This window comes from Lucilia cuprina, chromosome 5 (genome assembly GCF_022045245.1).
Source record: "Lucilia cuprina isolate Lc7/37 chromosome 5, ASM2204524v1, whole genome shotgun sequence".
In the NCBI taxonomy this organism is placed as follows: domain Eukaryota; kingdom Metazoa; phylum Arthropoda; class Insecta; order Diptera; family Calliphoridae; genus Lucilia; species Lucilia cuprina.
Genome location: NC_060953.1, coordinates 27,170,476 through 27,189,011, shown reverse-complemented (window position 1 = coordinate 27,189,011; position 18,536 = coordinate 27,170,476). Strand labels below are relative to the sequence as shown.

The 18,536-nt window shown below is 32.7% G+C and overlaps 1 protein-coding gene across 1 annotated transcript in view; it reads right to left on the bottom strand.

The window, feature by feature from the left end:
* The window catches only part of LOC111679326 (vacuolar protein sorting-associated protein 13D), a 476,071-nt gene that overhangs the window by 230,738 nt on the left and 226,797 nt on the right, over nucleotides 1-18,536 (bottom strand). The window contains exon 6 of the mRNA XM_046952421.1: nucleotides 1,369-2,182. Coding sequence (XP_046808377.1) covers nucleotides 1,369-2,182 — 814 coding nt within the window. The remainder of the gene's footprint in view (nucleotides 1-1,368; nucleotides 2,183-18,536) is intronic.

Here is an 18,536-nt window from a genome sequence, read left to right as displayed (position 1 = left end):
TAAATTTTGTATCACTAAATTTTTAAATGCCTATAACTCGGATATTATAAGAGATAAGTAGTATGCATGTTTTTTCAAGATCTCGTCAAGCGCTTTCAGAAAATATAAAAATCTTTGTATTTGGGTGAAAAACAAAAAAATGGCACGAGTTTAAAAATTTTACATCTCGTAGGTACTCTACTTTGAGCCGCAACAGCTCCGTCCCTGGAGCATCTGCGGGGTTCATCTTCAAAACTTAAACTCGAATACTCCTTGGCTACGCTCACGCCAAATTTTATCCCGATCGGATCAGCCGTTTAGAAATGCCAGATTTATTTCCAAAAAATTTCCATTCTGCCCCACTGTGCCATAGCTGACAACAAGTTTGCGTTATCATATACGGACAAAAACTATTATTTGAGTAATTATTAATATATTTAAAGTAAAAAATATTTTTTTAGAATATATTTTAAAAATAAGTAATTTTTTCACATTTCGAATTTATGTGCTGTGAGACACGTTAATGGCCTGGAGAATTTGCAATAACTTAAATCTTTCTGAAATGCTTATTCTGTACACATTCCCATTCCTTTGCATCAAAGTTCAAAATTTATTTCTAAGTGGACATTTGACACTTGTAAATATGCACTTAGAAATTCTATTCCAGAGGTGGGACGGGCAAAATTCGAAACTTCGTTTTTTTAGAGCACTCTAATGTATATAAATTGGTCTAAGTTCAAAATAATAGCCTTATTCTTCCTTTTCATTTTTTCCAGCCAAAATTAAACGAAATAATAAATTTTGATGCGAAGGTTGTGTCGAAATATACTTATATTTTCAAATACTGCAAGTTATTGCAGAAAAAATAACATATTTCGATTCAACGGACTACGTTTTATTTTCGAATTTTGTTTTTTCCGCTGGACATATTTGAAAATTTTTAAGAAGTTTTAATTTTAAGAAAAACAAAAAAAAATTTTCTATAAGTATCGGAAAAGATCGTTTTTTCTATATCTGTTTATTATTTTGTTACATTAAATAAAATTTTAAATTACAATTCATAAAAAACTTTGTTCAAATCTTTAAATTTCTAAGCTACCGAATAATTTAACTAAATACTTTAGTTAGAAAAAATGCACTAGATTTTTCAACAATGCAAAAAAGTTTAATGTTTGAGCAACTATTGAGTACATGGAGTAACGGGTTTAAAATATATAAAAAGAACAATAAATTTCAAGTGTTTTCAAGATTTTTTTCAAATCAAAAATCTTCAAATTCCAATATTTTCTTATTTTGACCTAACTTATAACCATTTCATTTCTTAAAACCATATATTTCATTTCATAGGTTAAAATTAAATTACTGTGTAATTATATTAAGTCTACTTACTGTTAGAAGATTTTTGATTTCCTGGATCATCTGAATTGTCTACTTGATTAGTAATAAGTCCAAAAAAATCAAACACCATAAACCATTTCTCAATAGATATGATTAAATTTAGACAGTTAAAATCAATGAAACTTTTGATTTCTTCTTCTTTTTTTGTATCAATATTCTTCGTTGTAATAGATTTATATATTACCAAGTTTTCCGTTTTAATCTTCTGATTGATTTCTAGATCTATTTTTTTAAAACATTTTATATTAAAATTTTTTGTTTTAATATTTTCTCTCCTTCTTTCATTTAAGTTTGTGGGCATCGACATACATTTATTGAGAATCTCGAAATCTTTAAAATTTGATAAGTCTGGACACGAATAAGAGATTTTGTTTCTAGATAAATGATTATTATCATTATCTTTTGACGAATTTACCATATATCTATACTTGGATTTTGTTGTGCATTTTAAGTCTTCCATAATAACAGATCGTAGTAACACTTGAACTTCTTTTTGATGTGCGGTATCATTTTTATGAAATATAAATTCTTGTAACGTTATATGTATAAGAGAGATATTATGTTCATTTTTTAAATCTAGTTTAAAGATTGGCACTGAAAATTGCAGGCAAATTTTTGTAAAATCGTTCGTTTTAGAGTGCTCATTTGCACATGCTTCTTCAGATGCTTCAATTTCTTTTTCTGTTTTAATAATTGATTCTTTTAAAAGTATAATATTAGTTGCGTAGCCCATCGTTTCAATTACTTGTTCATATTGCGATCTTGATAAACATATGTTTAAGCTTTGAGTAACACTTCCGTCAATCTGAAATGTAAATATTAATATGTGAGTAATATTTAAAAATAATCTGAAATAATTTTCTTACGATATACAGTGATTTAGAAAGATGTTTTATAGAACTTTTTTGAAATACGTATATGAAAATCTCATTCTATTTAAGATTTAATAAAACCGACCGTAATTCTCAAATATATATTAAGACTTGAAAGAATAAAACCAACAACTTTTATGCTGAAGAGTAGTTTCATCTCCATCAACAGAGGAGTGTATTCCAATAAAGTAGGATGACTACGGTTTATATAAGTATGCTAATTCCCAGTAAAAAAATAAATAAAATAAATACCAGGAATAGTGATACAATTTTTCCATAAGGTGGATCAGAGTCAGGGATAAATAAAATAAATACCAGGAATAGTGATACAATTTTTCAATAAGGTGGATCAGAGCCAGGGATGGAAAAAGAGATTTTCTTTCAGTATCAAAAAATATTTCAGATAGTACTTTTTTGGATCTCAAAGTACTTAGGTTAGGTTAGGTTGATAGGAGGATGTATACTAAATCACACACAATCCGGCCTGTTGTGCGCTCCTTATCATAAAAAAGGAACTTTATGAATTAATTTTCAGTGTTCAGAAACTCAGTTTCCTGAACGTAATTCCTAAAAATCTTAAAATCAGTCAGGAATATTATTTCCGGAATAACATCACTTCCACAAATGCCTGGCATTGGCAAAGAAAGTGCTCTAGAGTTTCACTGTCTTCTCCACATGCTCTACATACGCCTGAATCCGCACTTTCAATTTTGCATAAATGTGCTCCTCTCATTTTGAGGAGATTTTTCGTCTTGCTATCACCCTATAGGATTTTCGTGGTTCTACCCACTGTTTCATTATTCCCACCCATATTTTTAGTTCAGCTTTTGTTGCGTGGAATGGTTTTGCGTTTGTCAGGATAACTGTGTCAAGCTCCCTTCCCTTTAAATATTGTTTTTTTTTTTTGCTAAAAGTTTGTAATTTCTGAAATATATTTATAAATATTTAAACAACAACAACAAACAACCCGTGGAAAAACCAGTTGGGAAAACCTAAACTAATGGACTGCAAACGGCCTGCTATTCAACCTTCTGGTGATAGCACGGCTGAACGCAGCGAGGAAATCTTACCCGTAGTGGCAAGCACTTCATCAGGTACACAAGCCTTAGCTGGTACACTAGCAAACACCCCTGTCTCGGGCACTGCGGACCAAGCAGTGACCCCCGCGACTTCTGGACAAGTTGGATTGTCCAACTCGATGTCGGGTCCAACTAATGCTCCCTCTACCGCTCTAGTTGCAAAGATCCATCTAGGAAGGCTTTTGTTCAAAGGCGCGCCGCCTTGCGTCTAGTCGAGCGACTTGGAATTAAGTCGGTCGATACGCTAACCGCTGACGAAAAATCGTCCCTAGATTGGGCTAAAGCCCTACTGGCTCAGCCGGAGTGTTCTGACCCTCCTAAAACCTCAGATGCAGCGGACCATGCTAAAACTGCAGGGCCTAAACGGCAGCGATCGGAGGAAGAACATGCCAGAGGTGTATTGGAAAATTCTCAAAGAGAATCCCGGTCCATCTCCGCAATATGACGATGCTGGCTGGTACCAAGGCCACATAAAATTGCACGAACGAGCGCTAGGCAAATCTGCTTACATTAGCTGTTACGTCTGTAGGGGAAGTGTGGCCCGGCGCGAAACTTGACGTGATCCCGGTCAGTGAGATACCTTGCAGGCCGAGATCAATCGCGGTCATTCCGGCGAAACCACACGAACCAGAGGTGATTCTGGCGTACCTTCAGAGTGGAAACCCTGATCTACCTACACATAACTGGAAGGTAGTCAAGGTCTCCGAACCTGAAGGTGCAAACAGAAAGGCGGTCGTGGTCCTTAATTAGGAATCGTTGCCGTTACTCCGAGAGAAGCAAGGCAAAGTATACTACGTATTTGATAGTATCAAGCTGCGCGTCTACCGGGGTGACGACAAGCTAGACCCCAAATCGATAAGCACGGACGGGGGAAAAGTAGACGACGTCACTAACTCTTACAGTCAAATGGACGCCCAATCAAGCACAGAACTGCTTGGGAATCTATTTGACAGCCAGGGCGCAGTGATTGACGAAGACGAGGTTCTGAAAACAGACCAAAGCTGACGTCACAATCGTCTACGACCCTGACCAAAATAAAAGTGATCCAAGTGAACCTACATCACTCTAAAGCAGCTTCGGTTGCATTACACCTCTGCCTTGGATATCAAAGGGAGGATAAAGCATTGATCCAAGAGCCGTGGACCCAAAACGGCAACATATTCGGAATCAATGTAAAATGCTATAAATTACTATACGCAAAAGGTACAGGTAATATTAGATCTTGCATACTTGCTAAAAGCACCTTAAATATCTTCATTCTATCTGATTACAGTGATGAAGATACAGTAACTGCAGCATGGGAAATGCGGGAATTCACAATGTGGATCCTCTCCTGCTATGTGGCGTACAACCAGACAGACCCCCCGCCAAGTAACACGGTCGTCAGGACAGTAACTGCAGCAAACGGTAAACGCATCCCTGTTATAATAGGCGCAGATGCAAACGCCCACCATACAATATGGGGTAGAACTACAATCAATACACGAGGTGAGTTCGTACAAGATTTCATTTTAAACCATACTCTTAAAGTAGTAAATAGAGGTTCAGAACCAAATAGCTCTTTTAATCAAGGAACTAGAACAACGTGCAAACCTTCGGTACCAAAGGGTAAGGGCAAACCTCCTTGGTGGTCCCCGGAAATAGCTAAGCCTAGAATAAGATGTCGCAAACTATTCAATGAGGCCAAAAGATCACGCGAATGGTCCACATATAAAGCCTCATTGAATAAAATTAAGAATCAGGTTAGGAATGCTAAACGCTGCTCGTGGAGAAGTTTCTGTTGCAGAATCGAAAACTCTTCAGAGACAAGTCGTTTATGCAAAATCCTGTCTAAATCACAAACCGTTCAAGGCTACATTCAAAAGCATGACGGTGAGTGGACAACGAGTGGACAAGAATCCCTACAAGAATTAGTGGACACTCATTTCCCAGGTAGCTTACCATTGGATACAACAATGGAAATACCACGAACATATTGTCAGACCCCGGTCGGAATAAACATAGACGAGGGCATGATAAAATGGGCAATAAATAGCTTCAACCCATATAAGTCACCGGGCCCGGATGGCATAATTCCAGCTGACCTGCAATATAATGCAAAATTGGTCCTACGTACCGAAACAATGGACCAAATGTAATGTGACGTTTATCCTCAAAACGAAGGATTATAGACCCATAAGTCTATCATCGTTTCTTCTTCAAACTTTAGAGAGAATTATTGACGTCTACATCAGATAGTCAATAGATCCAATGCTCTTATCACCCTCACAACATGCCTACACCAAAGGCAAATCAGTTGAGACGGCCTTATACTCGTTAGTGGGATATATAGAAAAATCCCTAGAATTTGGGGAATACACGTTAGTAGCCTTTCTGGACATAGAAGGAACCTTTAACAATGTAAAACCTGACATCATCATATCAGCTCTAGAAGGGCTTGGTATTGATACATCAATGATTGGATTTATAAATGACCTTCTCCAATACAGGATCATCTGTTTTAACATGGGAATGGCGTGTATTCAAAGAATGGCAATTAGGGGAACACCTCAAGGTGGAGTCCTGTCACCACTTTTATGGAATGTGGCCATAAACAGCCTACTTAAGAAATTGGATACAGATACAAGACTGTCGCATACGCGGATGACGTTGCGGTAGCAGTATCAGGTTTTCATCTGAACACGATATCTCAAAGACTTGAATCAGCACTCAACTTATTAAGTCAGTGGAGCGTTGACAGTGGTTTGAGCGTGAACCCTAGTAAAACTGAACTTGTACTCTATACTAGAAAATACAGGATCGATAATTCTGCCTTACTTCGACTAAACGGGGTCGTACTCTCACTTTCAAATAGTGCGAAATACCTTGGGGTGATACTTGATATTAGACTATCATGGAAACAGAACATCACGGCCAGGATGAACAAAGCCTTAATGGCAATGTATATCTGCAAAAAAGCCATAGGCAAGAGATGGGACTAAATCCCAAATTTGTAAACTGGATACCTGAAGCGGTTATTAAACCTATTCTCTTTTACGGGGCTGTTGTCTGGTGGAAAGCACTTGACAATAACTCCAATTGTACACTTCTTTCAAGGTACTAAGAAGGACTGCAATCCTTATAAAAGGATCCCAACTGATCTGGCAGCCAGAAAACTGTCACTTAGCACTGCCCTCAGAATCAATGCTATAAATGCTTGGACGTACAGGCCATACGGCCATGCGAGTATTATAGAGGAAACATCTTTTCTCCCAGATAATATTGACTATTGCATACCCAAACCTTTTCTCCACAGGGACTTCGGCTATATCATATCCGAAAACTCTGCCCCGGAGGAAGATAGCTCCCCAAGAACCCTCTATAGGATACAGGATAATTGTAGTTTGGAACTATAAGCAACAATGTTACTGATGTGAGGACGGTTTAGTTGCAGAAGATATGATGTGCATTTACTGTCCAGACTTGGCCATATCTTCCTTGTGCTGATGCAAGTTGGTTCATTACGCCATCTTATCTGAAGATGTTTCATAGATTCTTCCTCCTCTTCATCTTGACAACTTCTACAGAAGTCATTATGGGGAACATCAAACCTTCTTGCATGGTTTCCAAATAAGCTATGTCCCGTGATGACAGCAACAAGGTTACTGATGTGAGGACGGTTTAGTTGCAGAAGATATGATGTGCGTTTACTGTCCAGACTTGGCCATATCTTCCTTATGCTGATGCAAGTAGGTTCATTACGCCATCTTATCTGAGAAAGTTCATAAATTTTCCTTCTATTAAGTTTTTGCAAACTTTTAGCGGTATTCCGCATTGATGCTCCTATTTTCGCTAACTCATCAGCAATACAGTTGCCAGTCAAACACCTGTGTCCCCGTACCCATCTGAGCACGATTGTTGAATGTCTCGCCATCCTTTTTAAGGATGCCTTGCATTCCTGCCCTAGTTTAGATGTAGTATATACACCAAACAGGGATTTGATAGCAGCTTGGCTATCGGTACAAATTTGAATATCTCTGTTTGATATTCTGTAGTACCAGAGCCGATTTGCTGCTCTTTTTATGGCTGATAGTTCAGCCTGTAGTGGACTACAATTATCCTGTATCCTATAGAGGGTTTGGGTATGCAATAGTCAATATTATCTGGGAGAAAAGATGTTTCTTCTATAATACGAACAAGTAGTATCAATAAAAGAACCATCGTTACAATTTTGTTATCCCTGATCCGAGTAGGACAAGAATATGTTCTTGAAATTTGCCAAGCACCTCCAAAATCTTGAGTCACGAAAGCCCAAATGGGTTTTCGTACCTTTATGCACGTATAAGTCAGTAACATAGTGGATTGTGGAACGTTTTTATTTTAAATTTAATATTGGGATTTAATAGATTCCTTGAGGTATCTAAAACTAATAATTTTTGTTATATAGATCTGTTTTTAAACATTCCAAGATATATTTTTGGTATAGTTCTTCTCTTTCTAATTGAATTATCTGGATCTTAAGTCCCTTTTCGTACCACTAGGATCAATATTTTCCGACAAAGTTGGCTAGTATATATAATTATAGATATTCGCATTAATATATTTTATATTTTCAAGACATCGTAGGGGTGTACAACTCCAAAACATGCCTTAACAAAACGTCATCCTATACAGTAGATTTTAGTTTTTACTACTCATAATATTCACGATTATGTTGCCCATTACAACAACACTGTATGTAAAAAATTTTGGGCTTATTTTGATCATAGTAGATAATATTTAAACAGATATCAATATTTTTGAGTTAGACCATAATGATATGGTGACATTCAGCCTAGAGGCCATTGGTTATAAATAGAATGATTCCACTATATTGAATGGCGTTTCTGCGAGGCATGTTTTGGAGTTGTACACTTCCACAATATATTGAAAATTTAAAATGTATAACAGCTGATATCTAAAACAATATATAGAAGACAAGTTTCCCCGAAAATTTTTGACCCTAGTATTATAAAAACGGACTTGAGTTTGAATAAATTGAATTAGCGATAGAAGAATGATTCCAATAATATATCCTGGAAGGTTTAAATACGGATTCTTGTAACAAAAAATATTATTTTTGGGCACCCCAAGGGGTATATTAAATCCCAATAACAAATTTTGGTTTTATCTCTGGGAAAAAGGAGAAGCAAGTACACGAATTTAAGTATAATGTGAAAAGAAACCTAATTTAATAACATATTTCGTATGCAAAATTAATAAATAAATTTGTTAAATTGTCTACACAGTCCTTAGTCCAAAAATATACGAATTTTTTCTGTAGTTCATATATAACTATATTATACGAAACACAAAAAATAGAATCGAATGCTTTTTTTGTTAAAAATTGGGGTAAATATCAACCGAATCGATATAATTTTTGACCAATTGGTCTACAATTTTGGGGCATTTGTACCATCTTTTTATGTAATATCATTAAAATGGCGATTTTTGGCCATATTTGTATTTATATATATATGTTATTAAATTTTGTTTCTTTTCATATTATACCTAAATTCGAATACTTATGAGAGACACTGTAAATGTTTATAAAATTTTACACATGTATTAACAACTAATTATTTTATTGTAATTTGTTAAAAATTTGGACTTTTTTATCTTCTTTTCTTCATGATAAACATACACTTATTAAGAAACTGAATTTAATAATTTTTTTGTTAGAATTTTTCTCCGAATTTAACTTCCGCCTGAGGGTAAAAATGAATATCCAGGAAAAAACTAATGATGGGGTTGCATGGAGGGAAATGTCAGCTTTCCAGCAATATAAATTTTTTTTCGTAAATATAATTTTTAATTATTCAATTATCGCCAACCTTGTGCCCCAATGTGCATTGTGTAAATTGCAAGAAAAACGGTTTAGCCGTATAGTCCGCTATAAACTTAAAACATACAAACATTCAAAAGAGACTTGAAGTATAAAGAGTTTTGGGGCTATGTCCCTTTTCTACTTAGTAATGTGTTATTTAATTCGAATATGTACAAAACTTACAGTGAAGATTTATTATTATATATGAAGGAAAAAATTACAGAAACCTATTTGAAGCTATTAAAACAAAAATTATATACTATACTAGAGTAAAATTGCGATGAGATCATGTCATTAATGTGGGGATATTGTGATGTTAAACATCTTATTCGGATGTTACTATTGCTTTTTACAATAATTTTCTTCATATTACACCCTGTAACAATTTTGAAAAAATCATTCACACATGGAAAAGTTGATAAGCATGTGAAAATAGATTCCACTTATAGAATTGCGTACTTCGATTTTTATATCCTTATAAAAGGATTTCAAAGTTTAAAGGACTACAAACAAATATTTAAAATATTTATATGTATTTTATAATGCTAATATTGGTATCAAATAAAAGCTGGGAATCTGGGGGAATCTATATTATTTACCTGTCTCACTTAAAGAAAAAATGAAAAAGAAATTAAATTTAAAAAGGTTTCATTTTCGACTCAAAAACTTTTAACTACTTTTTTGTGACAAATTTTCTTTAAGATTTCCAATTCTTTCTTGATGATCTTGATGATTTGAAATAAATTATATTATTTTGAAGCAGAGGAACTAAGCTTTATTTGAAATTAATATTAATACCAACTTTTTAATATACATTTGGAATTCCATCTTTTGAAATCGGATGTCTTTTAAACTCTAAAGTCCTTTTACAGGAGCATAAAAATTGAAGATTTTCAACGAGTTCTAGAATTCATACGTTCCATTGAACACTAGTTCAACTATAACTGTTACTGAAAAACTTATTAGAAATATGTACTTAAGAACACAACAATGTTCCCAAAAAACTGGTTGTAGAAATAAAAGCGATATAATTATTTCCATGATTTCTTTTCAAAAATCATCAAATAAATTTTCTTTATTATAGAAAAATGATTAAGAAATTAAGAAAAGAAAAAAAAAATTATAAAAATATTAAATTTTGTAGAAAATATATAGTAATTTTACTGCTAAATAGTGAGTTTTTCTTAATCGGTTAATTGATAGAAATCGGTTTATTCGTTATATGAAAATTGACAATTTTCATTTATTCGCACGATTAATCGTCAAAAATTAATCGATTAACCGAACGACGATTAATCGTTTGTATACTCTAATAAATATAAGTATATTCATGAGGAAATGATATTTGTGTTTGGTTTAGTTAAATTTTCTCATAGAGTATATTGCCTCATTTGTTATTTTTTATGCATCCACAATAAACATGTCTGCAGTTTAGATCACCACCTAATATGTATTTATGGCTAGTATCTGTTAACTTGCGCAGGTCAGTTTTAAATTTAAGTTGTTTTGAGATGTCTGAACCAGTAGTGCCTCCTGGAAAATAACAAGAGTAAATGTCAACACAGTCATTTCCATAACATCTCTAACACCAACGTTTTCGATACTTTCAGTAGTTTTTGGTGGTAAAGGTTGATGAAAAATATTTTTCTTAATTAATATGACAACCACTCCTCCTATTTGGTGATCGAATCTATAACAGTAATAACTATTATGTCTAATAGATAATTTATTATCAGGCCAATTTTCACATATTAGAAAAATGTCAACATTGTGTTCACTAAGAAATTAAAAAGTTCTTTTTTTGTACAAATACTACGGGCATTCTATGATATTAACTTGATTTTATTGTTCATTTATATTAAAATTTAAAGGCAAGGTTGGTAACAACCTGAAATTGCTCTTTACGAGACTTACAGCTTTTTAGATTTTTTATTAAATCAAAGATCTTTTAATTCTTGAAATGAAAACAAATTACACTGTAAGTATGTCAAAAAGACACAGGAAAACGCCGAGACACCTAAACTTAATTTTGGGTCGTAGAATTTAGTGGCATACTCCGTTTTGAAAAGTTGGGTCAAAATCGGAAGATATTGAGTTTTAAAGTAAGAACTTTTATGAGGAGATATTTTATTTTTTTAAATTTTGAAAAAAGTTTTCACACATAGATATACGAACTTATTATGATAAACTAAATATATATGCATAATAATTCAAATAGACTCTGTTTTCATCTATTTATTTACTTTTCTATGCGTGTGAGTTTTGTTTTTTAAATTTATATATTAAAAAATCACCTCAGAAACAGTTTAAACTTCAAAATGCAATATTTCACGATTTTGACTCAACTTTTCAACACTGAGTATGTCACTAGATTCTATGACCGAAAATTAAGTTCAGGTATTATTTTTTATTGTATATACAATGTTATAGTCTTTAATAAAATAATTAACTAAATAATTTTTAAAAATTGTCCAAATATTTTATTCAACACCAAATGTATGTTCTGTTAATACTAAAATAAGTATGAAAAAGATGAAATTAAAGGACACAGGTTTAAATGAACATATTTTTGAATGTAATTGAGATATTGGCTTGAAATTTTTTGTAAAGGGTCAAGAATTTCCATATCTAACTAAAAAAAGATATTAAGGGATAAATATGGACTAAATTGTTGTAGCTATCTGCGACCCTATTAAAATTTTGATATAAATCATAGTTTTAGAAATTTAACAAATATGTAATATATGACAAAATCTTTATTTATGAACAAAACTCAATGAAATCTTCAACGCTTGTTAAATTTGTCATTTCAAATAAGAAAATGCAAAAAAAAAAAATTGAAAAGGTCAAAGGGCATCCCGCAATTCCCAAAAATAGGAATGAAAATTCCAAAAATGGGATTTTTTACATTTTTGCCCATAGGGTCCACATTTCCTTCAGGGCTGGGAAAATACTTTTGGAGTAAATAGAAAACATATTGAGGTTTCGAAAACTGCTTTCAGTTGGGATTTTAGAACATGGGATTTTAGAACATGTCGCCCAAAGTTGAAGTTTTGATAAAAAAATAGGTCATATTCGGAAGGATGCAGTGGCAACATTTTCAAAAAATAGGACAAGTTTTTTACGCCAAAGCGTTCTGCGTAAAGATACCTTTTAGAAAACTATAAAATTGTTATATGTTCTTAAAGACACATTTTGGGCAAAAAAAACAGCAAAATCTAAAATTTTTTGAATTTTTAAATTAAAAAACGTATATTTTTTGATCTGTAAATGATATTGATCTGAAATTTTTTGTATATTATTGGAAATTTTGTTGTCTAAGTAACAAGAAAAAATTGAGTCCATTTGGTCCAAAATTACGCCCGGTATCCAAAAGAAAGGCGGACCAAGGTATGGTAAATTTTGTATCACTAAATTATTAAATGCCTATAACTCGGATATTATAAGAGATAAGTAGTATGTCCAAGCATGTTTTTTCAAGATATATTTCAGAAAATATATATAATATAAATCTTTGTATTTGGGTGAAAAACAAAAAAATTGCACAAGTTTAAAAATTGTACATGTCGTAGATGCCCTACTTTGAGCCGCCACAGCTCCGTCCCTGGGGCATCTGCGGGGTTCATCTTCAAAACTTAAAACTCGAATACTCCTTGGCTACGCTTACGCCAAATTTTATCCCGATCGGATCAGCCGTTTAGAAACGCCAGATTTATTTCCAAAAAATTTCCATTCTGCCCCACTGTGTATGGTCAATAAAGTTTGATTTTATCAACAACCGTTTCAAATCTCCAATTTCATTTTTTTTTTTTGAATCTTTGTTAAACTAATTTTAAATTTTTAGAACATCTCATGGGGATTTATGGACAACATATAAGTGAATAAAACTGTGAAAAATTAGATCAATAATTCTTACAGTTTTGCTGTACCTGTGATTTGAACTCTGTAGATTTCGGAAAATCGCATTTTTTGTAAAATTTTAGAGAATACGTATTAATTCAATTTATGGATAAAAAAAATAATTTTCTGAAAGAGGATTTATATGGGAGCTATATATTTAGGGCATTTCACGCCAAGTGAACCAACTTTTGAAATCGATGTTTTCCGATCGCGATGAAATTTGCACCATAGTTAGTTCTATTGGATAGTAATTCAGACACAATATTTCAACAAGATCGCTCGTGAGCTTTCTAAGTTAGAGGCCAAAATTTGACATTTTGGCCATGCAGGTGTTTTTTCGCATCCATGTAACTTATTACCTATTGTTCTTAGCAAAATGTGTCCCAAATAGTTTAGATAGCTATTTATGCAATCTTTCGAAAAAAATTAAAAAAAATTAATAAAATATTTTTGATTTTTTTAATCAAAAACATTTTTGACTTTTTTTTTCAAAATGGACCCTTTTTATTTTTTATTTTTTTAAGAAAGCTTAAGTCTTTTCCTAAGCGACTTTTATGGTCGCTTAGTGGGATGCGAGTGGGATATCTATAGAAAAAATTATTTTGTAACTCAAGATTTAAATTTTTTGAATTTTTTTGCAAAATCAAAAACTTTGTTGGCCTTTTTAAAAAAAATGTACCCATTTTTTATTTTTTTTGCTCAGAAGAAAGCTTATGTGTTTTCCTTTAAAACCTTTTTGGTCGCTTAGTGGGATGAGGGTGGGATATCTATCAAAATAAATGTTTTGTAACTCAAGACAAAGGTTTTTAAATTTGCACTGTTTTAATTTTTTTCATACTTGTGTGTAAACCTTAAAAATTAAACTTACGCAGAAAAACTAGACACATTAGCCTTTCCGATGGCATGTAACATACCCAACTAAAATTTCATAGCCTCGATACTGTAATACCCTTAATATGTTAACCTCAGGAATAAAAATCAGTTTTTTCTATGGAAATGTTGAATAATTTAATTTTGTTATTTATTTGTAATAATAATTAATTTAATATATAATAATAATAATAATAAAAAGATGAATAATTTAGTAAAATTTAATCTTAATCACAATAGATCAATTCATATAATATAAACTTTTATCCTCCTTATTTGTCACCTTTATTAGCTGCAATTTTTGTCAATACTTTCTTGGCGTTATTAGATTCAGCTACTGATTTCGCTGCTGGCTTCTTTTTTTGGCTTTAGAAAGAAATCGCATTGAGTAGATGCAGAAAACTTTTTTAAATTGAGTCTTCCATCGACAAGCGGTATGAAAGCATGGTATTGAGCAGTGCCATCGATTGTTACCGCAGCATCGAATCTGCTCTTTAGTGTTTTCAATGTTTCTTCATGATTCTCTTTGCTCCTAAAAACTATTTTAGTTTCTTTACAATAATTCTTTGCCCAATGGAATAAAGCAGTCGCATCTAAGATGCGATCTTGATGAGAGCACTGGAGGCTATACTTCGCTGAATTTCTTTTGAGGTTTGCTCCAGTACCATCACATGCTCCTTTACCATGAGCAGTAGGATGAAAATTAGTATTATCTTCTGGTACTCATAAATTGCAACAGTGTCATGTTTTAAATCGTCGGATATGATTGACATACTTTTGTGTTCCAGGTTTTCTTCTTTCAAGTAGTAAATAACTACTGTGAATATAGTTGCTTGGTCTGTAAAGAGAAGAAGATTAGGGAGAAAATATATGGAAGGAAAAATAGTGATATGGTCTGTAGTGAAAATACATATAATAATAAAAATAGAGATAATAAAAATAGCGCATAAAGATAAGGCCAAGACTGTGTTTCAAGAAACAAAAAAACATAGTGTGTAATTAGTTACACACCCACTTTGAAATGGAATGCTTTTATGAAATCCTAAAAACATATTTATAGTTCTCTGCGAAAAATAATGAAGTCAACAGACTTCAAATGTGTTTTCAAGTCGTTGAAGAATGACCACTGCTCTTTGACTAAAAATTCATGGGTTCTCAAATTTAGCAATCCTCTACACAGTTCTTCCACAAAATCATCCACATTTAAAATTATGGTTTTCAGTGTGCGTTTTTCAGTCTGAAGCCAAGGTTCAAATTTTAACTCCTCAATACATTCTCGATCAAAAGAGTTGATTAAATTTTCTTTGATGGATGTGGTTTCCGGGCAATTCGAACATTCACCTAAGTGGCAAGAAGTTGTAGCATTAGGGCACATAGTCAATTTAAGGCAATCGCGATAATGGTGTAAATCTTCTTATAAATCATCTTTTAAGTAATTTAAGTTGATTTCCTTCAACATCAATTTAACATTTTCATAGTAAATACAAACACATACTGTGTGAGTTCCGCTGCTTCCTGCCAAAACGCAATGTTTTGGCCTCAGTTGTGTAAATTTTGTGAATCCAATTTTGACATCCTCGTATTCAGATTGAAATGTAATAATTCATTCAGGTTACGGAAAACCATTATCTTCTGCATTTGAACTTTCTTGCCATCGATTCGAACAGACATCCAGTCTTTCATCCCTGGCATCTGGCGACTCATAGCATCTCGCTGATAAAACTGAGTTTTTAGAGATTTAGTATAGCACTCCAACGTTTTTCCCTTCTTTTTGTTTGGGAGTGTGAGAATACCATGCTCAGCAACCAATTGTTTAGCAATTCTTGCTTTTCGTTGAGACGTTCCAAACTCAGTCATTGTTTTTGCAGAACTCCATGTTCTTGGAGCAAGCGTGAGAAGTTGAATTCTTTCAGCTTCACTCTGTGACGTTTTGTATTTCTCTTTTATTTGTTCAAGAACTTCTAATGCATCCCTAGGGTATTGGTTTCGACACTCATTCGTTGAATTTGAAAAGTTAGAATAACCATTACCATCAACAGTTGTGTCTTCATTCTCGGAATTACTTTTGTCTTCATCTGGAATAACTTCAACGCAAGGCTCATTACTATTCAAATTCAGTAATTCGTTCAACTTTCCGAGCTCTTTCCTGCATGATACACAAATTTTTAATCGTTATGACAGCGAAGGGAATTTTTTTAATAAGCCGTCGGAAATATTTCGCATATCTGATGATCTGTGCTTCATGATTTCCGTATGTCTTCAGAATGACAATAAATAGTTTTTTAAGATCGTTTTAATGAATGAGTCTAAAATCTTTTATTAGGGTCAAGAAGGGCTTACATACTCAAGTACCTAGTTTAACCAAATGTTACAAATAATAATAAAAATAAACCACCATATAAATAACCTACCTGTCAACTTCTACCTATCCACCCACTTCTTAAAGTCAAATGTCATAAAATAATAAAATAAACTGGTACTTCGGAGAAGGACCATAAAATATTTCCACTTGATACAAAACTCAGAGAAATTTTGGGGGTGGAAAATTAATAGCGGTCGGCCTCATATTACACCCCTCCAGTGGCTATTATCGGTCAGTTGTTGTGGTTTTTATTTTTAAGGTTTTAGAAACACTTACACACAAATATGAAAAAAAATCAGTTTAAAAACATTTGTCTTGAGTTACAAAACATTTATTTTGATAGATATCCCACTCGCATCCCACTAAGCGACCAAAAAGGTTTTCAAGGAAAAGACCTTTTCCTTGAAAACCTTTTTGGTTAATAAAAAATCCATTTTGGAAAAAAGTCAAAAAAGTTTTATTTTTAAAAAAATAGTAAAAATTGTATGTCTTGAGTTACAAAACATTATTTTATAGATATCCTACTCGCATCCCACTAAGCGACAAAAAGGGTGTTAAAGGAAAACACATAAGCTTTCTTCTGAGCAAAAAAAAAAAAAAAAAATGGGTCCATTTTTTTAAAAAAGTCAACAAAGTTTTTGATTTTGCAAAAAAATTCAAAAATTTTAAATCTTGAGTTACAAAATATTTTTTTTAATAGATATCACACTCGCATCCCACTAAGCGACCATATAGGTCGTTTAGAAAAAGACTTAAGCTTTCTTAAACAAAATAAAAAGGGCACATTTTGAAAAAAAGTCAAAAATGTTTTTGATTTAAAAAAATCAAAAATATTTTATTAATTTTTTTTTTAATTTTTTTCGAAAGATTGCATAAATAGCTATCTAAACAATTTAGGACACATTTTGCTAAGAACAATAGGTAATAAGTTACATGGATGAGAAAAAACACCAGCATGCCCAAAATGTCATTTCATTGACCGCCTGTGTCTGAATTACTATCCAATAGAACTATGGTGCAAATTTCATTGCAATCGGAAGACATCGATTTCAAAAGTTGGTTTACTTGACGTGAAATGCCCCATTTGTGTTTATAAGTTTATTTTTGACATTCAAGTAAGGTACCCGATTTTTATGAAATTTGACAGGGTCATCAAGACTTCCATAAAACTTAGTAGTGTCGCATTTTATCGATATACCTGTATATTTACCATAATTATGAGCTCATATGTCCATTTCGGGGGGTTCTATGGGGGCTAGGTGAAATAATGGACCGATTTTAACCATTTTTAATAGACTTCGCCCTTGGGTGCATGCCGAATTTCAATAAATTATCTTGAAAATTGCGACATGTACCTTGCGCACAAGGTATACATGGACAGCCAGACGGACGGACGGACATAGCTTAATCGACTCAGAAAACGATTCTAAGCTGATTGGTATACTTTAAGTTGAGTATAGAACGAATATTTTTTATGTTACAAACATCAGCTCAAACCCAATATACCCTCCCTACTAAAGTGGTGTAGGGTTGGCTGTCCATGTAAACCTTGTGCGCAAGGTACAGGCCAGAATTTTCAAGATAATTTTATGAAATTTGGTCTAAGCTTGTTTTTTGGCACATGGACGAAGCCTATTGAAAATTGTTGAAATTGTTCCATTATTTCACCTAGACCCCATACAGCCGTACCTCCCGATTTGGGCTTTTTATGCTACAATTACGTCAAATATACTATTATCTCTCTAAAAATTGGCACAAATAAGTTTTATATAAGTATAAATGGCATAAGTGTATAAGTGATTTTGTGTGTAAAATATTTTTATAAATATAACACGTATTTTTTAAATATTCATATAAAACTAAAAAACACTTAACTTATAGAAATTGGCTATGTATAATTTATTTTTTTAACGCATATAACTTATGAACTAGTAAATATATTTTAACAATCACTTTTTTAAAGATTCATAAATGTTTAATTTATTTAAAAGAGGTAATTTTACAAAAATCGGTAATGGTTTACACGCATTACACCCGTAATTACAAAATAATCGCAATAATGAAAAAATTAATAAAGACTTTGAAACGAAAATATCTCGGAAAACATAATAGTTAAAGAAACACTATAACAACATTTTGTAGTTCTCTAAAAATAGATTTTATATAATCCAAACTTTTTTAATCGGAACAAAAACTTGGAGAGTTATCAATTTTATATATAACTAATAACT